The 25,737-nt window shown below is 41.5% G+C and overlaps 2 protein-coding genes across 2 annotated transcripts in view; one reads left to right on the top strand and one right to left on the bottom strand.

Moving 5' to 3' along the window:
* The window catches only part of LOC115165045 (chondroitin sulfate proteoglycan 4), a 76,819-nt gene extending 64,285 nt beyond the window's left edge, over positions 1–12,534 (bottom strand). Inside the window, exon 1 of the mRNA XM_029718072.1 lies at positions 12,302–12,534. Coding sequence (XP_029573932.1) covers positions 12,302–12,395 — 94 coding nt within the window. The 5' untranslated portion in view covers positions 12,396–12,534. The remainder of the gene's footprint in view (positions 1–12,301) is intronic.
* Positions 12,535–21,542: 9,008 nt separating this feature from the next.
* LOC115165042 (probable isoprenylcysteine alpha-carbonyl methylesterase ICMEL2) overlaps positions 21,543–25,737 on the top strand; it is a 21,311-nt gene continuing 17,116 nt past the window's right edge. The window contains exon 1 of the mRNA XM_029718071.1: positions 21,543–21,978. The gene's annotated coding sequence lies outside the window, so the exon portion shown is untranslated. The remainder of the gene's footprint in view (positions 21,979–25,737) is intronic.

Raw genomic sequence — 25,737 nt, 5'->3', positions numbered from 1 at the left:
GTCCTGTCTACCAACCTCCCTGATGTTTCTGCTGGTCCAACATCCTCTGTGTCCTGTCTACCATCCACCCTGCTAGTCCAACATCCTCTGTGTCCTGTCTACCATCCACCCTGATGTTTCTGCTGGTCCAACATCCTCTGTGTCCTGTCTACCAACCACCCTGATGTTTCTGCTAGTCCAACATCCTCTGTGTCCTGTCTACCATCCACCCTGATGTTTCTGCTAGTCCAACATCCTCTGTGTCCTGTCTACCATCCACCCTGATGTTTCTGCTGGTCCAACATCCTCTGTGTCCTGTCTACCAACCACCCTGATGTTTCTGCTAGTCCAACATCCTCTGTGTCCTGTCTACCATCCACCCTGATGTTTCTGCTAGTCCAACATCCTCTGTGTCCTGTCTACCAACCACCCTGATGTTTCTGCTAGTCCAACATCCTCTGTGTCCTGTCTACCAACCACCCTGATGTTACTGCTAGTCCAACATCCTCTGTGTCCTGTCTACCATCCACCCTGATGTTTCTGCTGGTCCAACATCCTCTGTGTCCTGTCTACCATCCACCCTGATGTTACTGCTAGTCCAACATCCTCTGTGTCCTGTCTACCATCCACCCTGATGTTACTGCTAGTCCAACATCCTCTGTGTCCTGTCTACCATCCACCCTGATGTTTCTGCTGGTCCAACATCCTCTGTGTCCTGTCTACCAACCACCCTGATGTTTCTGCTGGTCCAACATCCTCTGTGTCCTGTCTACCAACCACCCTGATGTTTCTGCTGGTCCAACATCCTCTGTGTCCTGTCTACCATCCTCCCTGATGTTTCTGCTAGTCCAACATCCCCTGTGTCCTGTCTACCATCCACCCTGATGTTACTGCTAGTCCAACATCCTCTGTGTCCTGTCTACCAACCTCCCTGATGTTTCTGCTGGTCCAACATCCCACGCTCAGAGGGTTCAACGCCCAGTCTGCTTTAGTTTTCACCTCAATAAATAGGAAGTGCCTGTTCTCTGTACCACAATGCTGTTAAATCCCACGCTTCGAGGGTTCAACGCCCACAACGTCACCTTAAATAATCATAATAATACTTGTGTTTTTATACAGTACTTTTCCAAGGACCCAAAAGACATTTCAGTTTTTTCACCCAAATAAATGTGTTGTGTAAATTCTGGGCATGGAGGAGCATGATACACATTAACCACGGGGTTCGTACGGCCAAAAGGCGAGTTAAGAAGCATTAGCTGTGTACTACTGACCTTATCCATTCTTCTGCTAAATGTGGTGTCAACTCAGAGCTTGTACTTGGTCCAACTCAATGCTTTTCAACTCATGTATTATTGAATAAATCCATTACAGCACAGTGTCATATTGAACAGACTAGCAGACCGTGTAAATGAGGCTGTGGCCTTGGACAACCCTCTTTACAGGAGTGTTAGTTAGATCAAATGGTGGCATCTATTACAGGCCGAGTTAGTAGCTTCCCTTGTCTTCTGAAATATGTTCTACATCGTCTAATAATGCATGAGGTCAAACACACAGTATTGTTGGCGTACAGTCAGCAAGGCAATACAGTATACCCAATACCAGTGGAGGCTCCTCAGAGGAGGAAGGGAAGGACCATCCTCCTCAGTGAATTTCATAAAAATGTTAATTATAAAAAAATTAGATACAACTATACAAAATATAATCACGTCACCAAATAATTGATTAAAACACACTGTTTGCAATGAAGGTCTACAGTAGCCTCAACAGCCCCCTGTAGGGTAGCACCATGGTGTAGCCGGAGGACAGCTAGCTTCCGTCCTCCTCTGGGTACATTGACTTCAATACAAAACCTAAGGAGGCTCATGGTTCTCACCCCCTTCCATCGACTTACACAGTAATTATGACAACTTCCGGAGGACTTCCTCCAGCCTATCAGAGCTCTTGCTCTGATCCACCCAATCAAAGGATCAGATAATTAATCTAGTACTGAAAGCATAAGCTACAGCTAGCTAGCACTGCAGTGTATACAATGTGGTGAGTAGTTGACTCAAAGAGAGAGAAAGACAATAGTTGAACCGTTTCCAAAATGAAGGAAGAGCAAGAGAGAAATAGAGAGAGTGTCATTTTTTTTCACTTTCAGTTTCACTTACTTAGCTAGAAAATGCAGCTAGCTAGTTTAGCCTACTGAAACACCCTGCTCAACCAGAGGGATGCTATGTTAGCTAGCTGGTTATAACAGAGGGATGCTATGTTAGCTAGCTGGTTATAACAGAGGGATGCTATGTTAGCTAGCTGGTTATAACAGAGGGATGCTATGCTAGCTAGCTGGCTATGACTATCCAACACAACACTGGAACTCTTCCAAGTCAAGGTAAGCTTTTGGTTTTACTAATTTATTGCCACCGGGGCCGGTATAACTGCTTACTGACTGAACACTAACGTTACTGCATGATCGTAGCGGGTTTACTAGCGCGGTAGTTCTATTAGCTATGCTGACTATGACGTTACTTTAGCTAATATGGTGACAACGATGTAGGCTGTGTGCAGCGGTTATGATATGGTTTGGCTTGGAAAGTTTTTTTTTGCCTGGTCACATACAGCTGATGTGTTGTTCATTGAAGTCCACAAGCGAGGGGAAGAGAAGGAACACAACGTGGCTGCTATGAAAGTGAACTGTGTTTACTCGTTATCAGGGGTGTATTCATTCCCCCGATTCTGTTGAAGAAACGTTTTTTAAACGGAAGCAAACGGAACAAAACGGGGATAAATACCTGAATTTGTTCAAAAGAAACTCTAATTTGCAACTGTTGGACTAATGATTACACCTCAGATCAGATAGATGCAGGTGAGAGTGTGCAAGGCGGTATTAAATGTCACTGTCTGTCACCTCAAATTCTTCTCTCGACTTGTGTGCATCTACGTTGTAAACTTTCATTCATAGACTAGGTTGCAGCAACCTCATGATGGGTACAGGGAACATTACAGTATCATGTAGTAGTCTAAACCTATCGCTGTTACATTGAACTGGGTGAATGGAATTAAACAGCAATGACCGCCACTGCCCAATATAGTATACCCAATGCAGTATACCAACTGCAGTATACCCAATTTGCAGTATACCCACTACAGTATACCCAATTTGCAGTATACACACTACAGTATACCCACTGCAGTATACCCACTACAGTATACCCAATTTGCAGTATACCCACTACAGTATACCCAATTTGCAGTATACCCACTACAGTATACCCACTACAGTATACCCAATTTGCAGTATACCCACTACAGTATACCCAATTTGCAATATACCCACTACAGTATACCCACTACAGTATACCCAATTTGCAGTATACCCACTACAGTATACCCAATTTGCAGTATACCCACTACAGTATACCCACTGCAGTATACCCACTACAGTATACCCAATTTGCAGTATACCCACTACATTATACCCAATTTGCAGTATACCCACTACAGTATACCCACTACAGTATACCCAATTTGCAGTATACCCACTACAGTATACCCAATTTGCAGTATACCCACTTTGCAGTATACCCAATTTGCAGTATACCCACTACAGTATACCCAATTTGCAGTATACCCAATTTGCAGTATACCCACTACAGTATACCCACTACAGTATACCCACTACAGTATACCCAATTTGCAGTATACCCACTACATACCCACTACAGTATACCCCCAGTATACCCACTACAGTATGCCCATTACATTATGCCCACTACAGTATGCCCAATTTGCAGTATGCCCACTACAGTATGCCCAATTTGCAGTATGCCCACTACAGTATGCCCACTACAGTATGCCCAATTTGCAGTATGCCCACTACAGTATGCCCACTACAGTATGCCCACTACAGTATGCCCAATTTGCATTATGCCCACTACAATATGCCCACTACAGTATGCCCAATTTGCAGTATGCCCACTACAATATGCCCACTACAGTATACCCAATTTGCAGTATGCCCACTACAGTATGCCCACTACTGTATGCCAACTACAGTATACCCAATTTGCAGTATGCCCACTACAATATGCCAACTACAGTATGCCCAATTTGCAGTATGCCCACTACAATAGATCGGTGGCTGATTCAGGGGTCTGTGGCTGACTGGTTCAGGGGTCTGTGGCTGGCTGGCTCAGAGATCTGTGGCTGGCTCAGGGGTCTGGCTGGTTCAGGGGTCTGTGGCTGGTTCAGTGTCTGTGGCTGGCTCAGGGGTCTGTGGCTGATTCAGGGGTCTGTGGCTGGCTGGTTCAGGGGTCTGTGGCTGGTTCAGGGGTCTGTGGCTGGCTGGTTCAGGGGTCTGTGGCTGATTCAGGGGTCTGTGGCTGGCTCAGGGGTCTGTGGCTGGCTCAGGGGTCTGTGGCTGGTTCAGGGGTCTGTGGCTGGTTCAGGGGTCTGTGGCTGGCTCAGGGTCTGTGGCTGGCTCAGGGGTCTGTGGCTGGCTCAGGGGTCTGTGGCTGGCTCAGGGGTCTGTGGCTGGTTCAGGGGTCTGTGGCTGGCTCAGGGGTCTGTGGCTGGTTCAGGGGTCTGTGGCTGGCTCAGGGGTCTGTGGCTGGCTGGTTCAGGGGTCTGTGGCTGGCTCAGGGGTCTGTGGCTGGTTCAGGGGTCTGTGGCTGGCTCAGGGGTCTGTGGCTGCCTGGTTCAGGGGTCTGTGGCTGGCTCAGGGGTCTGTGGCTGATTCAGGGGTCTGTGGCTGGCTCAGGGGTCTGTGGCTGGTTCAGGGGTCTGTGGCTGGTTCAGGGGTCTGTGGCTGGTTCAGGGGTCTGTGGCTGGCTGATTCAGGGGTCTGTGGCTGTTTCAGGGGTCTGTGGCTGGCTGATTCAGGGGTCTGTGGCTGGCTGGTTCAGGGGTCTGTGGCTGGCTGGCTCAGGGGTCTGTGGCTGGTTCAGGGGTCTGTGGCTGGCTGGTTCAGGGGTCTGTGGCTGGCTCAGGGGTCTGTGGCTGTCTGGTTCAGGGGTCTGTGGCTGATTCAGGGGTCTGTGGCTGGCTCAGGGGTCTGTGGCTGATTCAGGGGTCTGTGGCTGGCTCAGGGGTCTGTGGCTGGCTCAGGGGTCTGTGGCTGGCTCAGGGGTCTGTGGATGGTTCAGGGGTCTGTGGCTCAGTTGGTAGAGCATGGTGTTTGCAATGCCAGCATGGTGTGTGCAACGCCAGGGTTGGGTGTTCGATTCCCACGGAGGGCCAGTACAATAAATAAATAAAATGAAATGTATGCATTCACTACTGTAAGTTGTTCTGGATAAGAGCGTCTGCTAAAATGTAAAAATCATAAGCCTGATCTCTGACGACTGTTGATGGTTTCATGATTATCTTAGTGACAGAACTCAGGCCATTGTGATTGATGGGGTTAAGTCTGAATTTCTTGATGCACATAAAAGGTGTACCCCAGGGGATGATTTTGGGGTCTGTTCTCTTTACTATTTTTAGAAACACCATTGGCCAATCTGTTAAAGCTTGGAAACATCATCTGTATGTGAATGATACTATTAATGTATGCTGTTACCCTGACTGTTGATCTGGCTGTGTCAAAACTACAGTCAGATTTTTAGAGCTATGCAAAACATGTGCTTAATACAGGCAAAAATAAAATACGTGTGTTTTCAAACTCTCGTAAGAATGTTTGATTAATTACATGTTCACCCATTAGATGGTTCTCCAATGGACGTGTTCCCGCATATAAATACGTTTACAAAACAACATATAGATGATGTGGTTTATAAGAAGCTACGATTTAAAAAGCTACGATTTAAAAAGCTACGATTTAAAAAGTAGATTATTCAGTCAACCTTTTGACCTGTTCTTGATTATGGTGATGTTATTTATCAAAAGCGCAGCTGCTACTACTCTTAAACCTTTGGATGCCATCTCCCATAGTGCTCTTTGTTTTGTTACAGGTGACAGTTTTAATACTCATCACTGTGTCCTGTATCTATAGGTTGGCTGGTCCTCAGTTTAATACTCAGTTTTAATACTCAGTTTTAATACTCATCACTGTGTCCTGTATCTATAGGTTGGCTGGTCCTCAGTTTTAATACTCAGTTTAATACTCCGTTTTAATACTCCGTTTTAATACTCACCACTGTGTCCTGTATCTATAGGTTGGCTGGTCCTCAGTTTTAATACTCAGTTTAATACTCAGTTTTAATACTCAGTTTTAATACTCATCACTGTGTCCTGTATCTATAGGTTGGCTGGTCCTCAGTTTTAATACTCAGTTTTAATACTCAGTTTTAATACTCATCACTGTATCCTGTATCTATAGGTTGGCTGGTCCTCAGTTTTAATACTCAGTTTTAATACTCATCACTGTGTCCTGTATCTATAGGTTGGCTGGTCCTCAGTTTTAATACTCAGTTTTAATACTCATCACTGTGTCCTGTATCTATAGGTTGGCTGGTCCTCAGTTTTAATACTCAGTTTTAATACTCAGTTTTAATACTAATCACTGTGTCCTGTATCTATAGGTTGGCTGGTCCTCAGTTTTAATACTCAGTTTTAATACTCATCACTGTGTCCTGTATCTATAGGTTGGCTGGTCCTCAGTTTTAATACTCAGTTTTAATACTCAGTTTTAATACTCATCACTGTGTCCTATATCTATAGGTTAGCTGGGACTTCGCTATAGACAGGTAGATCTCTACATGACTCCCTTTTTGTTTACAAGGCCCTACTTCATAAACTTCTGTCTTATCTAACTTTGCTGTTGAAGTGTAGACACCTGAGTTACCTCCCCAGTTCACAGGATTGGTTAACTTTGAGGTTCCTAGGGTCTCCACCGAGCTGGGTAAATCTGTTTTTTAGTTTTAATGCACCGTATTACCGGAAAAAAATTCAAAATACATTTTATCTTGATGTTCTGGTGACGTTTGGGGCAGTTTAAAGTATTGATTGGGGACTTATTTATGGAGGAATGTAACTGTTTTTCTGGGTGATTTGTGATGTTTTATTTGTGCTTCCCTTGACTGTTTTTGTATATTTAATGTGTATATGTTTAGGTATAATGTGTATATTTATGTTGTGTATATATACACGGCACATTTGTAAAAGAGACCTAGGTCGTAATATGTTTTCCCTGTTAAAATAAAAGTATAAAATCCTCTCCTCTCTCCCGATGCTGTTTAATCTGCTTCTTGATATGCCACACCAGTCAGGTGGATGGATTATCTTGGCAAATGACAAGATGCTCACTAACAGGGAAGTAAACAAATGTGTAAAAACATTTTTATGAGAAATAAGCTTTTCATGTATATGGAAACATTTCTAGGATCATTTATTTCAGCACATGAAACATGGGACCATATGCTTTACATGTTGCGTTGATATTTTTGTGCAGTATAGTTATTTTCAATATTTTATTATTTGAGCCTGAAACCCATGTTTGAGCTAAGAGCTAAGAGGGATGTCACAGAGCATCTCATCAGGAACAGAAGCCAGCAGGCAGTCTAGCAGCCTCTAATACAAGAGTTTTAGTGGTAATCTGAGGCCAAAAGAGCCTGGTGCTTTTGGTTCCATACTTCATATTTATGTTAATTTGTGCCTTGGCTGATCTAATGCGTATCATCATAGATTTACATGCTTTTTAGTCCGAGGAGTAAGCTTAAAGAGACAACATTCAATTTTGGTTTCCTTACCTTGTAAACAGTCTACATTCATAGAAAAAAAAAGGTGCTATCTAGAACCAAAATGGGATCTTTGGCTGTCCCCATAGGAGAACCCTTTGAAGAACCCTTTCTTGCTTCCATGTAGAACCCTTTTGGGTTCCATGTAGAACCCTTTTGGGTTCCAGGTTGATCCCTTTTGGGTTCGATATAGAACCATAAAGAACCCTTTCCCGCAGAGGGACAGCTAAAGAACCCTTTTAAAACCCTTTTAGAACCCTTTCCGCAGAGGGACAGCTAAAGAACCCTTTTAGAACCCTTTTAAAACCCTTTTAGAACCCTTTTAGAACCCTTTCCCACAGAGGGACAGCCGAAGAACCCTTTTAAAACCCGTTTAGAACCTTTTTTTCTAACAGTGCATGGACAAGTTATAACAGCAATCCATGCTTTTGATTTTGTTCACTTGGCCACTGTTTCAAACACAAACGTTTTAGCATTTTTGTCCCAAATCAAATGCAAGTCAATGCATTTTTTTTGCACTTTATTTCCAAACTATCACTGTGTCTGATATACAAACAAACACCTGACTCCTTGGAACGTTCCTTTCTGATGTTGTTTTTCCTATTTCTATGTTTCATTTTGTAAACAGAACCTCGGTATAATATAAAGCTGGAACGATCTCTTTAGAATATGATGCCACGTTAATGAATTATAATTATATATAATTATATACAGTATCTCACAAAAGTGAGTACACCCCTCACATTTTTGTAAATATTTGAGTATATATTTTCATGTGACAACACTGAAGAAATGACACTGCTACAATGTAAAGTAGTGAGTGTACAGCTTGTATAACAGTGTAAATTTGCTGTCCCCTCAAAATAACTCAACACACACAGCCATTAATGTCTAAACCGCTGGCAACAAAAGTGAGTACACCCCTAAGTGAAAATATCCAAATTGGGTCCAAAGTGTCAATATTTTGTGTGGCCATCATCATTTTCCAGCACTGCCTTAACCCTCTTGGGCATGGAGTTCACCAGAGCTTCACAGGTTGCCACTGGAGTCCTCTTCCACTCCTCCATGACAACATCACGGAGCTGGTGGATGTTAGAGACCTTGCACTCCTCCACCTTCCGTTTGAGGATGTCCCACAGATGCTCAATAGGGTTTAGGTCTGGAGACATGCTTGGCCAGTCCATCACCTTTACCCTCAGCTTCTTTAGCAAGGCAGTGGTCATCTTGGAGGTGTGTTTGGGGTCGTTATCATGTTGGAATACTACCCTGCGGCCCAGTCTCCGAAGGGAGGGGATCATGCTCTGCTTCAGTATGTCACAGTACATGTTGGCATTCATGGTTCCCTCAATGAACTGTAGCTCCCCAGTGCCGGCAGCACTCATGCAGCCCCAGACCATGACACTCCCACCACCATGCTTGACTGTAGGCAAGACACACTTGTCTTTGTTCTCCTCACCTGGTTGCCGCCAGACACGCTTGACACCATCTGAACCAAATAAGTTTATCTTGGTCTCATCAGACCACAGGACATGGTTCCAGTAATCCATGTCCTTAGTCTGCTTGTCTTCAGCAAACTGTTTGCGGGCTTTCTTGTGCATCATCTTTAGAAGAGGCTTCCTTCTGGGACGACAGCCATGCAGACCAATTTGATGCAGTGTGCGGCGTATGGTCTGAGCACTGACAGGCTGACCCCCCCCACCCCTTCAACCTCTGCAGCAATGCTGGCAGCACTCATACGTCTATTTCCCAAAGACAACCTCTGGATATGACGCTGAGCACGTGCACTCAACTTCTTTGGTCGACCATGGCGAGGCCTGTTCTGAGTGGAACCTGTCCTGTTAAACCGCTGTATGGTCTTGGCCACCGTGCTGCAGCTCAGTTTCAGGGTCTTGGCAATCTTCTTATAGCCCAGGTGTCACATCCTGACCAGTAAAGGGGTTATTTGTATTTGTAGGTTGGTCAGGACGTGGCAGAGGGTATTTGTTTTATGTGGTTTGGGGGTTATGTGTATTGTAGAGGGGTGTTTTATTTATGTATTACGGGGTTTTGGTGTATGTTCTGGGTTTTGTATTCTAGGTTGGTTTTCTAGTTTGTTTATTTCTGTGTGGTTTGTGTGGCTCCCGATCAGGAACAGCTGTACGTCGTTGTTCCTGATTGGGAGTCATATATTAGTTGCCTGTTTTCACCTGGGGATTTGTGGGTAGTTGTATTTCGCACTGCTAGTGATTATTGTAGCCTGTGAAACTGTCGTTTATTGTTTTGTGTTATCTTTATTCATTAAATATAACAATGAACATGCAACCCGCTGCGCCTTGGTCCTCTCTACAATACGACAGCCGTTACACCAGGCCATCTTTATGTAGAGCAACAATTCTTTTTTTCAGATCCTCAGAGAGTTCTTTGCCATGAGGTGCCATGTTGAACTTCCAGTGACCAGTCAGTATGAGGGAGTGTGAGAGGGATGACACCAAATTTAACACACCTGCTCCCCATTCACACCTGAGACCTTGTAACACTAACAAGTTACATGACACAGGGGAGGGAAAATGGCTAATTGGGCCCAATTTGGACATTTTCACTTAGGGGTGTACTCACTTTTGTTGCCAGCGGTTTAGACATTAATGGCTGTGTGTTGAGTTATTTTGAGGGGACAGCAAATTTACACTGTTATACAAGCTGTACACTCACTACTTTACATTGTCGCAAAGTGCCATTTCTTCAGTGTTGTCACATGAAAATATATACTCAAATATTTACAAAAATGTGAGGGGGTGTACTCACTTTTGTGAGATACTGTATATTTGAGCCAGGCTAAAGACGTGCTATAGCCCTCTATACATCTCATAATAAATTTGAAAAAATAATACAAATGACCATTATGCTCCTTAAATGATGCTGACAATTACTGACGTTTATTCCGATTGTATTAAATCATTAAACGGTAAATAAATAAATCTATATATGAAGTTTCTTTCCAAAATGTTATATATCCATTTTCAGAAATGTTGGTAAATGACCTTTTAATGTTTAAAGACCTTATGAGAGAGATGGTGTTTTTTCATTATCTAATAATCATGGTATGGGGTTGTTCAATGACAGACATGTTTTTGTTTAAAATATATCACTTGATGGTTTCATTTCTGAGAGATAAATAATCATGTTTTTTTTGCTATAAATGCTATATATCTGCCTCACTCTCAGAGAAATCAGTAGTACTGCTAGGTTTTACACAGTAATACTATATATCCTCCTCACTCTCAGAGAGATCAGTAGTACTGCTAGGTTTTACACAGTAATACTATATATCCTCCTCACTCTCAGAGAAATCAGTAGTACTGCTAGGTTTTATACAGTCTAATGTAACAAATAACTACATTTTTTTATAAAGAAATGTAAAAAAATGTACATTTGTGACGTCAATATTTTAAAAAAGTATATTCTATACAGTAATATGACATCTGTATGTACTTTTTTTTTTTTAAGTACATTAAACATTTGAGTAATTTAGCAGATGCTTTTATCCCGAGTGATTTACAGTAAAGTGCATTCATCTTTAACTAGTTTAGTGTGACAACCACATAATCACAGTCAAATATACAGGGTATGAACATTCCATCCTAGTTAAACAATGGATAATATAGCATTTAGCAAAAAAAAACAAAAACATTTTTAATACAGATCTAAAATCTATGAATTAAACTTCTGAGAACAGTACTATTTTACTTACACACACACACACACACATAAGCAATCATTTCTGATGAAAATAAAAAAAACACAAATGTGAGAAACTCTTCATCTCGATTACTCCCATTCCGTTTACTATATAAAATGATACAGCTGCCTAATGAATGTTTGCTTTAACTAGAAATAGCTTTTATGTATTGGGGTATGTGTAATCACAGGGAACAAAAATGAAAGATGTCACTAATTACTTTTCATGTGCCTTTTTATTCCAAATCAGACCAGGGTGTACCTCCCAGAATGGCACCCTATTCCCCTACGTAGTGCACTACCCATAGGGCTATAGTCAAAAGTAGTGCACTACAGTATAGGGAATAGGGTGATTCACCTTTGGGATGCACAGCCCCTACTATCTATTTCTGTCTATTTTTCTGGGCTCATTTTCATTTCCAGTAATGTAATTGTTGATGTTTTTCAAGTTCAGATTCAGTCTGATGATTCTGTGTTATACAATGTGTCTTCACTGTGCAGTACAATATATAAATGCGTTTTCTTTATAAAATTAGTAATTTTTGTGTAGCCATGGACAACGCTCAGGGCAGTTTTCTATTCTGAAAGTGATACCTTTTTTTTTAAATAATTGAATTGTTGAAATGCTGGATATAATCGATTTCTTTATCACAGGTATAACTTATGCGATTATAGCTTTAAAACTCAATATTGAGTTCTCATTGGAAGACATATAGCATTAAGTCTGGTATCACCATTATCAAACTGTAATTATAAGTCTTGACTTAAAGTTGATTTTATTCGACGTATCAAGTGAGCTCAGGACCAAAGCCCCAATTGTGTTATTTTCTCGCACTTAAAAATACATTCGTGAATTACAGTGTCATACGCATATATACCACCTAAAACACAATGTATACAGATTGCAATCAATCTCGGATCCTCGGGGGAAAATGTCGAATTATCAGAGCTCTTACCTCCCATTGCCAGGTCGCTCGTAAGCGACACCAACAACGCCGCGTAAAAACATAGCTTCTTTGTGCTTCTTATAGGGAATTTCATGTTTTCCATTCGGCAATATTATCCAACGTTTAGTCCGGCCGTTACATATTTGCAGATTGGGTGGTCTTGTTGAGATTTCGGTCACGTATTCGACCACTTCATTTACAAGTTAACCTACCCTCCCCACTTCTTTTCAACTAAGCAGAGAGAGAGAGAGAGAGAGAGAGAGAGAGAGAGAGAGAGAGACAGTGCAGACACTTGGTGAATTCTGTAACTCCGCCTTGTGTGTTTTTTGTGCCCCCTCCTTATACCACCCTGCAATATACCTTAGCAGTGGGCTACTTTGAACAGGAAAAATATCTATATTTTTGATTAGCATGAGCCCATTTATTAGGTCAAACTATTAGAGACTAGGGTCTAACAACTCTTGATTTTGGAAAGGCTTGGAGAGACTGTCCCCTCACAGACCCCACCAGACTGATCTGTTTTACCAGCTGTCACAGCCTTTCCATTAAACAGTTTCCCATAGATTAATATAGCTCTAGGCTTCATTTACAACTATAGATCAAATGTTTTCCTATTTATGTTTCCATAAATATTTTTTTCTGCAACATTAGACAGAAGAAAATACAAAATGTGGTTATGCTATAAAACTATAACCTAAAACGTGCATATAAGTCGATTTAAAATCTAACCTCAATACTTTTCGTAATTATATTGTATAGTATATTTTATTCAAAATAGGCAATGTGTCAAACATCAGGAGCATGTGTAAGTTTTTCTAAGTATGCTTGTCTAGGCTATAAACCAAATCAGAATGTTTGTTAATAACAAAGGGGCGACAGGTAACCAGCAGGTAGCCTAGTGGTTAGAGGGTTGGGTCAGTAACCAGCAGGTAGCCTAGTGGTTAGAGCGTTGGGTCAGTAACCAGCAGGTAGCCTAGTGGTTAGAGGGTTGGACCAGTAACCAGCAGGTAGCCTAGTGGTTAGAGCGTTGGGTCAGTAACCAGCAGGTAGCCTAGTGGTTAGAGGGTTGGACCAGTAACCAGCAGGTAGCCTAGTGGTTAGAGCGTTGGACTAGTAACCAGCAGGTAGCCTAGTGGTTAGAGTGTTGGACTAGTAACCAGCAGGTAGCCTAGTGGTTAGAGTGTTGGACTAGTAACCAGCAGGTAGCCTAGTGGTTAGAGCGTTGGACTAGTAACCAGCAGGTAGCCTAGTGGTTAGAGGGTTGGACTAGTAACCAGCAGGTAGCCCAGTGGTTAGAGCGTTGGACTAGTAACCAGCAGGTAGCCTAGTGGTTAGAGCGTTGGGCCAGTAACCAGCAGGTAGCCTAGTGGTTAGAGCGTTGGACTAGTAACCAGCAGGTAGCCTAGTGGTTAGAGCGTTGGGCCAGTAACCAGCAGGTAGCCTAGTGGTTAGAGCGTTGGGCCAGTAGCCAGCAGGTAGCCTAGTGGTTAGAGCGTTGGGCCAGTAGCCAGCAGGTAGCCTAGTGGTTAGAGGGTTGGACTAGTAACCAGCAGGTAGCCTAGTGGTTAGAGCGTTGGACTAGTAACCAGCAGGTAGCCTAGTGGTTAGAGCGTTGGGCCAGTAACCAGCAGGTAGCCTAGTGGTTAGAGCGTTGGACTAGTAACCAGCAGGTAGCCTAGTGGTTAGAGCGTTGGGCCAGTAACCAGCAGGTAGCCTAGTGGTTAGAGCGTTGGGCCAGTAGCCAGCAGGTAGCCTAGTGGTTAGAGCGTTGGACTAGTAACCAGCAGGTAGCCTAGTGGTTAGAGGGTTGGACTAGTAACCAGCAGGTAGTCTAGTGGTTAGAGCGTTGGGCCAGTAACCAGCAGGTAGCCTAGTGGTTAGAGGGTTGGACTAGTAACCAGCAGGTAGTCTAGTGGTTAGAGCGTTGGGCCAGTAACCAGCAGGTAGCCTAGTGGTTAGAGCGTTGGACTAGTAACCAGCAGGTAGCCTAGTGGTTAGAGCGTTGGGACAGTAACCAGCAGGTAGCCTAGTGGTTAGAGCGTTGGGACAGTAACCAGCAGGTAGCCTAGTGGTTAGAGGGTTGGACTAGTAACCAGCAGGTAGCCTAGTGGTTCGAGCGTTGGACTAGTAACCAGCAGGTAGCCTAGTGGTTAGAGCGTTGGGCCAGTAACCAGCAGGTAGCCTAGTGGTTAGAGCGTTGGGCCAGTAACCAGCAGGTAGCCTAGTGGTTAGAGCGTTGGGTCAGTAACCAGCAGGTAGCATAGTGGGTAGAGCGTTGGGCCAGTAACCAGCAGGTAGCCTAGTGGTTAGAGCGTTGGGCCAGTAACCAGCAGGTAGCCTAGTGGTTAGAGGGTTGGACCAGTAACCAGCAGGTAGCCTAGTGGTTAGAGGGTTGGACCAGTAACCAGCAGGTAGCCTAGTGGTTAGAGTGTTGGGCCAGTAACCAGCAGGTAGCCTAGTGGTTAGAGGGTTGGACCAGTAACCAGCAGGTAGCCTAGTGGTTAGAGTGTTGGGCCAGTAACCAGCAGGTAGCCTAGTGGTTAGAGGGTTGGACCAGTAACCAGCAGGTAGCCTAGTGGTTAGAGTGTTGGGCCAGTAACCAGCAGGTAGCCTAGTGGTTAGAGCGTTGGGCCAGTAACCAGCAGGTAGCCTAGTGGTTAGAGCGTTGGACTAGTAACCAGCAGGTAGCCTAGTGGTTAGAGGGTTGGACCAGTAACCAGCAGGTAGCCTAGTGGTTAGAGCGATGGACTAGTAACCAAAAGGTTTCAAGATTGAATCCCTGAGCTAACAAGGTAAAAATCTGTCTGTTCTGCCCCCTGAACAAGGCAGTTAACCCACTGTTCCTAGGCCGTCATTATAAATAAGATTTTGTTCTTAACTAACTTGTCTGGTTAAATAAAGTTTTTTTTAAAGCCATTCTCGTAGTTCCGGGTTGTGAGCGTCGGGAAGCTGGACTCGAGGACGCATAGGAAACCATATGCAGACGAGCTAGATTATCTAATGAATATACTCCGTTATATATATATATATACTCTTTCTATAAAATCATTAACACTATCAAGCATCTATTTTTCTAGGTTGGTAGTTAGGTTTGCTACGTTCATGGAGGAAATGCTAGCTACATTGCCTTGCTTGTTTGCAGCTGACCTGTATGCTATATATGTTTTTCTAAATACATATACCGTCGGCCAGCCTGCTAGCTCTAATTGCAATATTGGATAGGAAGTTGATATGTTCCATTTGTGAAAAAAAAGCGACAATTTAATCTCAATGTATTTTAACTTATCCAATCTTTACCCACCGCCAATGTGCAGTATGTATGCATGCAACAACAGAAATACTGTAGCTATCTATCATTAGTTAGCCCAGCTGTAGCACCTAACTAGGTAACTAGCTAGTTAGCTGAGGTCCAGATATAGCGTCGTTATTTGTCAACTATCTTGTTTGAACACCGAACGACCGACCGACCATCTATCTATATCCCTGCCTCAGACATCGCATTGACTATCTTGCCAGAACGCATGAATGAATGCAGATGTCAGTCGTTTTCAATGGAATAAACTGGATTTGTAGCTTCACCATCAGCACACAAATATGTCCTAAACCAACGCCGATAATGGTTCCGTAGACTGTCGTACCCGAGTTGCTGAGCTGGGCTACGAGGTTAACAGAAAGTATCTACTTCTCTGACGTAAACCATAGTCTACATGTCGATATTTAGTAATTGCAATTTTTATTTGAGAATTGTTTTCCTCATCTAGCTAATATATTTGAACTAGTTGCCTGTTTGTTTTTTGCAGCTAATGTTATACATATAAAATAACAACTTGTTTAAGACATATTATTGCTGGACTGTGAAATATAAACGCAACAATTTCATTGATTTTACTGAGTTCATATGAGAAAATCAGTCAATAGAAATAAATTAGTCCCTAATCTATGGATTTCACATGACTGGGAATACAGATATGGATCTGTTGGTCACAGATACCTTAAAATGGTCCTCACAATCAAATCAAATGTATTTATATAGCCCTTCTTACATCAGCTGATATCTCAAAGTGCTGTACAGAAACCCAGCCTAAAACCCCAAACAGCAAGCAATGCACATGTAGAAGCACGGTGGCTGGGAAAAACTCCCTAGAAAGGCCAAAACCTAGGAAGAAACCTGGAGAGGAACCAGGCTATGAGGGGTGGCCAGGCCTCTTCTGAACCTGAGGATCTCGTCACGGTATTTTTGTGCATTCAAATTGCCATCAATAAAACGCAATTGTGTTCGTTGTCTTTAGCGTACTGTATGCCTGCCCATAGCAATAACCCCACCGCCACCATGGGGCACTCTGTTAACAAGACATCAGCAAACCGCTAGCCCATACAACGCCATACACGTGGTCTGCGGTTGTGAGGCTGGTTGGACACTACCGAATTCTCTAAAACGACGTTGGAGTCGGTTTATGGTAGAGAAATGAACATTACAATTATCTGGCAACAGCTCTGGTGGACATTCCTGCACTCAGCATGCCAATTGCACGCTCCCTTCAAACTTGAGACATCTGTGTCATTGTGTTATGTGACAAAACTGCACATTTTAGAGTGTCCTTTTATTATCCCCAGCACAAGGTGCACCTGTGTAATGATCACGCTGTTTAATCAGATGCTTGATATGCCACACCTGTCAATTGGCAAAGGAGAAACGCTCACCAACAGGGATGTAAACAAACGTGTGCACAAAATTTGAGAGAAATACGTTTTTTTTTGTGTGTGTATGGAACATTTCTGGGATCTTTTATTTCAGCTCATGAAACATGGGGACCAACACTTTACATGTTGCGTTTTATATTGTTGTTCAGTATAAGAATGAGCACGGGCTTCCATATCATTCATTGCTCGTTGTTTATTGCGAGCTAACTAACAGGTTTGGACGTGGCTCACTAAATCACATAGCCAGGTAATGGTACTGCCATCTGCTGGATCATTTCGAGATAACATGAAATAGCATTGTGACATATAAAATGGTTAATGTTATGCTGGAAATTCGCTTTTTTTCCCCCGGCTCCTTACAGTACTGTCAACGACATTATGATTACTGACTTGTAAACACAACCATAAAGAGAATCATGCACAGAACGCAGCTTTCTCCACGTGGAACTAAATGTCCTCGGTTTAATCTAATCTTTGTGTAGGCTTACCCCTGGGGTGACGTTTTGAAAACCGTGTAAATCTCTAAAACAAGGTGACTTTTATCAATATATTTGCCTGTATTTTTATGCTAATTAGCTGCTAATGTGGCTATCATAAAAAACTACAAATGCCATGGTGATTTGTACGATACACGAGGCAAAGGTAAAAAATCTCTGGATCACAGGAGGCTGCTGAGTGGAGGACGGCTCACAATAATGGCTGGAATGGAGTGAATGGAATGGTATCAAACACAGTCAAACCATTCCATTTATTCTTTCCAAACATTACTATAAAACCCATCCTCCCCAATTAAAGTGCATGTGCTCTGGATTATCTATGTAATGTTAGCTAAATGTAGTAATGAATAAATTGGCAACATTTCTTTAAAATGGACAATTCTGTGAACTGTCTATTGCAAGTTTTAAATTGACACAATTGACCTGTTAGCAAAGGTGTCAGCTAGAGATGAGGTGCAGGAGGATGCTGGGATTTGTAGTTTTGCATGATGTCTACACTGTTGCTAATTAGCATTTTCTTTCCAAATCTGAGTTTAAATACATCCAAATGTATTGATAAAAGTCACCTTGTCAGAGATTGGTTGACATGGTTATCGATAATGTCACGCCAGGGTAAACGTACACAAAACACAGCGTTTCTAATATTGTACAATCAAGGTGTGCAAAGTTCTTACAGATTTACCCAGAATGACTTACAGCTCTAATTGCTGCCAAAGTTGTTTCTAACATATATTGACTCAAGGGTGTGAATACTTATGAAAATCAAATATTTCTGTATTTAATTTTCAATAACTTCACTAAAATTTCTAAAAACATGTTTTCACTTTGTCGTTATTGTAGCTATACTAATGATCTGTAGTCCAGAGGGTAACTGCAAACATATCGATGTCTTCCTGCAGAAGAGTAAGCATACTGCTGACTCAAGAGATGCTAATCAGTCCATCTCTAAAGCATCTCAAAAGTCCAGGTAGCCTAGTGGTTAGATTGTTGGACCAGTAACTGAAAGGTCGCTAGATCGAATCCCTGAGTTGACAAGGTAAGAATCTGTCGTTCTGCCCCTGAACAAGGCAGTTAACCCACTGTTCCTAGACCGTCATTGAAAATAAGAATTTGTTCTTAACTGACTTGCGAAGTTAAAAAAAAATAATACAGATAGCTACAAGTCAAGTAGTAGGTGTAGCAATATTGACGTTACACAGGAAACGGAAACCTGTTGTTACTTACTTTATTAATCTGCTGGTTGACAACATGCCTAGTAAAGTTTCCTTAACTATATATCTTTGACTGCCGTGACTACAACACAAAGCATATTGAAACAGTACACTACCCACTCTTCAGACACACATTACATTATCACATTAGCTTCACCATTTAAGTTAGCTAGCTAGTGAAGTTAGCTAGCAAGCTAGTTAATTTAGCAAGCTAGTTAAGTTAGCAAGCTAGTTAATTTAGCAAGCTAGTTAAGTTAGCAAGCTAGTTAATTTAGCAAGCTAGTTAAGTTAGCTAGCTAGTTAAGTTAGCAAGCTAGTTAAGTTAGCTAGCTAGACTGTTGGTTTATGAAAGCTAAACTCGTTTTTTATGAATTTTTCATGCATTTAAATGACTAGACAAATAGACGGCGTCTAGCCATGCTAATATTGTTAACTAGCTAACCATGAGCTAGCTAGCTAGATAACAGGGATTGTGTAAAATTGGCCAATATAGTTCACAGAATTGTACATTATTTTTTATATGTATATTTTTTTGTATTTTTCACCCCTTTTTTCTCTCCAATTTCGGGGTATCCAATTGGTAGTAGTTACAGTCTTGTCTCATCGCTGCAACTCCCGTACGGACTCGGGAGAGGCGAAGGTCGAGAGCCGTGCGTCCTCAGAAACACAACCAAGCCGCACTGCTTCTTGACACAATGCCCATCCAACCCGGAAGCCAGCCGCACCAATGTGTCGGAGGAAACACCGACCGACGCCAGGACAGCGGAGTCAATCACCACCTTCCGGAGACACCTGAAACCCCACCTCTTTAAGGAATACCTGGGATAGGATTAAGTCATCCTTCTAACCCCCCCCCCCCAAAAAAAAAAAATATATATATAGATGTACTATTTTAAACTGGATATCTTAAGGTGAATGCACCAATTTGTAAGTCGCTCTGGATAAGAGCGTCTGCTAAATGACCATGTCAGCATGCACTGCACCCAGCACGCCACAGGAGTCACTAGTGCACAATGAGACAAGGATCAACCTGCCAGCCAAACACTCCCTAACCCAGACGACACTGGGCCAATTGTGCACCACCCCAAGGGCCTCCCGGTCGCGGCCGGCTGCGACAGAGCCTGGACTCAAACCAGGATCTCTAGTGGCACAGCTAGCACTGTCTTAGACCACTGCACCACTCGGGAGGCCCCAGAATTGTAAATTTAAACACATTTTGCCAATTTATTAATTACTAAATGTAGCTAACATGAAATAGTTAATGCAGAGATTCTTACCTTTACCTCGATTCGGCAGTCACAGATCATCATGACCCTGGTGAGTGTTATGAAGCTTGAGACAGGCATTTGTAGTTCTACATGATAGCCACATTAGCAGCTAATTAACATTTCATTAAAAAAAAATATTTTGGGGGGGAATATAAGTAAATATATTGATAAAAGTCACCTTGTATGAGAGAAATTTACACGGTTATCAGAACGTCACGCCAGGGTAAGCCTACACGAAACACAGCCCATATGAAGTGCTTCTTAAATCCCCTATGGGAAAAATGAATGGTAGAAAACGATTGGAACCATTTCCGTATTTGACCTCTAGGTTTTATGGGTATTATGAGGCATACTGTGGTGCCCTTACAGCATTCACATACTAGTCGGACTAGGAAACTCGCTAATTCATTAAACGAGACATATGATTAACTTCAACCAGTTATCAAGTCAAAAATGTCCCAGTTTCCTAGTTTCGACTTGCACTTAAACGCGGCATCTGTAGAGCTCGCCAGCTTGTAGTCCTAAAACCCAGAAATTAGTCACCTCTGGTTCGTTCAGCCATCCTTATGGGGAAAATATGAGATAATTTCAGTCAGTTAACATGACCTTTATGAATTATGAGGCATTTATGTACATTTACATCATTTAGCAGACACTCTTATCCAGAGCGACTTACATTTTTGCAGAGTGCATACATTTCATACATTTTTTTTCCCATACTGGTCCCCCATGGGAAACGAACCCACAACCCTGGCATTGCAAACACCATGCTCTATCAACTGAGCCACACAGGACCAAAGGTTTTTTTTTTATTACATAAATGCTTTAAAATTCACAAAAAGTTAAATTAGCTGAAGATTATCTCAAAGAACAAAATGTATAAGATATCCTAAGCCTGTGTTTACCTCAGACCTTGTTTTCAGCATTTAACCCAAAAACCCTACAAAAACTCCATTCATTTTCCTATAGGCTTTGTCCTTGGAGCCATGACAGAGTTAGTGCACTAAGCTATGAGTTAGTGCACTAAGCTGTGAGTTAGTGCCTGCTAGAGGGCTGGAGGGAGACTCCTAGCACATCTCTCTTTCACCTCGCCACACGGGTGAGTTGTGGGGTATTTTCCCTGGGGGAATCACAGGGGGGCCTTGGTAAAGGCTTGAAAGGCAAACAGCTCACAATAATGCAGATTAACGTTTGTCTCGTGTTCGTCTTATTTCTCGTGTGTTTTTATTCTACGTTACTTTTTTCATACTAGCTAGTACTGATATTGATTGCTGCATTGTTAGAAAGAGCTTGCAAGAAAGGCAGTTCACTGTACTTGTGCACATAACAATAAAACTTGAAAGTCCAGTCCCAATGTCCATCCCAAAAAAACGTATATTCTGCTTGTTTTCATTGGCTGAATATCAGCTGTTCTGTAAACATATTTTATTTATATTCTTCATATTTTTATAATTATTCAAGACCTACTCAAATACTCATACGTCGATTATATATTGTAGATGAGAATATTGACCTATAAATCTAGTTTTTTTTTTAAGAAATAAAAAAACAGTGTGCGGAATGACAACTCACATAACCAATCAAACCTCAATGTACAGTAACCAGTAGTCCCGCCTTCTAAGAAATAAACCAATGGGAAAGAAGAATGTGGAGTACAGTAGACGCGTTTCGATGTTCCTACTTTGGGGCAGACTCGGATATCTCAATACCGGCATCCTGTTGTTGTAAAATCGGGATTTTTTTTAATGTTCGAACAAGACGTACCTTTCCAATACCTGGAACGATAAGATAATACTTAAGATCACGAAATAGCAAGTATAGGAATACGACTTTAATTGCGACATATTTGGGACCATTTTTCGGAGCTTGGATGCTTTCATAGTTGACATATCATTCGGGATTCAGACCGACAATATTTTCTTATCTTTGGACATTTTACAACCACCAAACCTTTAATTCCTGCAGGAATAGGTTGACGAAGAAACATTGTAGCCTACCCCGTCTAAACGGTAAGTCGTTTCTAGAGTTACAAAACATCCGTTATAACAGGTGCTGCTGTATGTTTTACATCTCCTGTTTAGTGGTAGTAGATCAGCTTTAAAAATTGTGGATAGATTGTAGCTTCCATCAAAGTAATTGTCTGCATCATTTCCAATCCTCCATATATTTTTCTGTATATATACAAAACATTACACATACATACATACATACATACATACATACATACATACATACATGCATACATGCATATATATATAAATACATAAATATGTATTTTAGATGTATATATCTATGTATGTATGTATCACACACATCTTTTTAAAATATATTTTCCTTTATTATTTTCCACTAACCCTACCTAATTGGAGTAAACTAATGAACAACAACACTTAGGTTTCTACTTCCAGCTTATACATACAATATACATTTTACGGACACAATCTATTCTACATTAGTTCTATCTTTTGTTTGTTTTTACTCCCATCCTTCAGCTACCTTGAACCGCCCTCCCATCTATTTGAAATTCAATCAAACTTTGTGTCACAACACGCCCCGAATATAACAGGTGCAGTAGACCTTACCGTGAAATGCTGAATACAACAGGTGTAGGTAGACCTTACCGTGAAATGCTGAATACAACAGGTGTAGGTAGACCTTACCGTGAAATGCTGAATACAACAGGTGTAGGTAGACCTTACCGTGAAATGCTGAATACAACAGGTGTAGGTAGACCTCACAGTGAAATGCTGAATACAACAGGTGTAGTAGACCTCACAGTGAAATGCTGAATACAACAGGTGTAGTAGACCTCACAGTGAAATGCTGAATACAACAGGTGACCTTACCGTGAAATGCTGAATACAACAGGTGTAGGTAGACCTTACCGTGAAATGCTGAATACAACAGGTGTAGTAGACCTTACCGTGAAATGCTGAATACAACAGGTGTAGTAGACCTCACAGTGAAATGCTGAATACAACAGGTGTAGGTAGACCTTACAGTGAAATGCTTACTTACAAGCCCTTAACCAATAGTGGAGTTCTAAAAAAATTAAGTTAAGAAAATATTTAGTAAATAAAGCAAATCAAAAAGCAAACACAATAAAATAATAAAAATGAGGCTACAGATGAAGTCGGAAGTTTACATACACTTAGGTTGGAGTCATTAAAACTCGTTTTTCAACCACTCCACAAATGTCTTGTTAACAAACTATTGTTTTGGCAAGTCGGTTAGGACATCTACTTTGTGCATGACACAAGTAATTTTTCCAACAATTGTTTACAGACAGATTATTTCACTTATAATTCACTGTATCACAATTCCAGTGGGTCAGAAGTTTACATACACTAAGTTGACTGTGCCTTTAAACAGCTTGGAAAATTCCAGAAAATTATGTCATGGCTTTAGAAGCTTCTGATAGGCTAATTGACATAATTTGAGTCAATTGGAGGTGTACCTGTGGATGTATTTCAAGGCCTACCTTCAAACTCAGTGACTCTTTGCTTGACATCATGAGAAAATCAAAAGAAATCAGCCAAGACCTCAGAAAATAAATTGTAGACCTCCACAAGTCTGGTTCATCCTTGGGAGCAATTTCCAAATGCCTGAAGGTACCACGTTCATCTATACAAACAGTAGTACGAAAGTATAAACACCATGGGACCACGCATCCGTCACACCACTCAGGAAGGAGACACATTCTGTCTCCGAGATATGAATGTACTTTGGTGCGAAAAGTGCAAATCAATCCCAGAACAACAGCAAAGGACCTTGTGAAGATGCTGGAGGAAACGGGTACAAAAGTATCTATATCCACAGTAAAACGAGTCCTATATCGTCAGAACCTGAAAGGCCGCTCAGCAAGGAAGAAGCCACTGCTCCAAAACCCCCAATAAAAAGCCAGACTATGCTTTGCAACTGCACATGGCGACAAAGATCGTACTTTTTGGAGAAATGTCCTCTGGTCTGATGAAACAAAAATTGAACTATCTGGCCATAATGACCATCGTCATGTTTGGAGGAAAAGGGGGAAGGCTTTCAAGCCGAAGAACACCATCCCAACCGTGAAGCACGGGGGTGGCAGCATCATGTTGTGGGGGTGCTTTGCAGCAGGACGGACTGGTGCACTTAATAAAATAGATGGCATCATGAGGTAGGAAAATTACGTGGATATATTGAAGCAACATCTCAAGACATCAGTCAGGAAGTTAAAGCTTGGTCGCAAATGGGTCTTCCAAATGGACAATGACCCCAAGCATACTTCCAAAGTTGTGGCAAAATGGCTTAAGGACAATAAAGTCAAGGTATTAGAGTGGCAATCACAAAGCCCTGACCTCAATCCAATAGAACATTTGTGGGCAGAACTGAAAAAGCGTGTGCGAGCAAGGATCCCTACAAACCTGACTCAGGGTAAACTGGGATATGACTAAAGAGTTAAGCAGGGTAAACTGGGATATGACTAAAGAGTTAAGCAGGGTAAACTGGTATATGACTAAAGAGTGAATCAGGGTGATTTTTCCACAAATAGACAGGTATTTCCCTTTCCATGGTAGCAAGATCTTATCTATTTTTGCTAACTTTATATAAAAATTAATTGTAGTGCAATCATTTTTATTTATTTTGTGATACGTATACTGGGTATGTCCACATCACCATCAGACTATTTTATTGGTTGTCTACACGGTAATGTAAAAGTTGTAGATTTTAGTGATCCAATACGTAATATAGTACACTTAAAATCATTTGGTTTTAATCCAGAGAGGTTAGAAAAAGTATCTAGATCCTTTATAAGGCTGTGGAGGGATCCAAACTGTTTATTTTAAAATAAAACATGAATCATCAACGTACAATGACACCTTTGTTTTTAAGACCTTGTTTATTATTGGTGGATCTGATTTTAGCGGCTAACTTTTTGATGGCCATAATAAATAGATATGCCGATAGTGAACAACCTTGTTTTATGCCTCTTGACAGTTTTAATACTTTCTGAGATGTAGCCATTATTTACTATTTTACACCTAGGGTTACCATACATAACTTTAACCCATTTTATAAGAGATTCTCCAAAATTGAAATATTCCAGGCATTTATATATAAATTTTGGTCGTTCTTTATCAAAAGCCTTTTCAAAGTTAACTATGAATACCAGGCTTGGTTTCCTAGATTTTTCATAGTGTTCTATTGTTTCCAGGACTTGTCTTATATTATCTCCAATGTATTGTCCATGTAAACAACCTGTCTGATTAGGATGAATAATATCCAACAATACCTTTTTAATTCTGTTCTCTTTTATTTTTGTTTATTTCACCTTTATTTAACCAGGTAGGCCAGTTGAGAGCAAGTTCTCATTTACAACTGCGACCTGGCTAAGATTAAGCAAAGCAGTGCGACAAAAACAACACAGAGTTACAAATGGAATAAACAAACATACAGTCAATAACACAATAGAAAAATCAATGTACAGTGTGCATGCATTTTGCTATGCCATTTTGCTAGAATTTTTGCATCACAACACTCAAGTGTAAGTGGACACCAATTTTTTAAATGGACTGGATCTTTATATTTACCACTTGGATCCTGTTTCAGTAAAAATGAAATCAGTCCTTCTTGTTGATATATGATAATCTAAAATTTTTATAGGAGTGGTTAAAACATGGTAATAACGGTCCTCTGAGTATATCAGAAAAAGGTTTGGTATACTTCCACTGGTATGCCATCTATCCCTGGAGTTTTCCCAGGCTTGAAGGCTTTAATTGCATCAAGAAGTT

This window comes from Salmo trutta, chromosome 27, assembly GCF_901001165.1.
Source record: "Salmo trutta chromosome 27, fSalTru1.1, whole genome shotgun sequence".
Lineage (NCBI taxonomy): Eukaryota > Metazoa > Chordata > Actinopteri > Salmoniformes > Salmonidae > Salmo > Salmo trutta.
The sequence above is the reverse complement of the archived record's forward strand: the minus strand, read 5'-3'. Positions and strand labels throughout refer to the sequence as shown.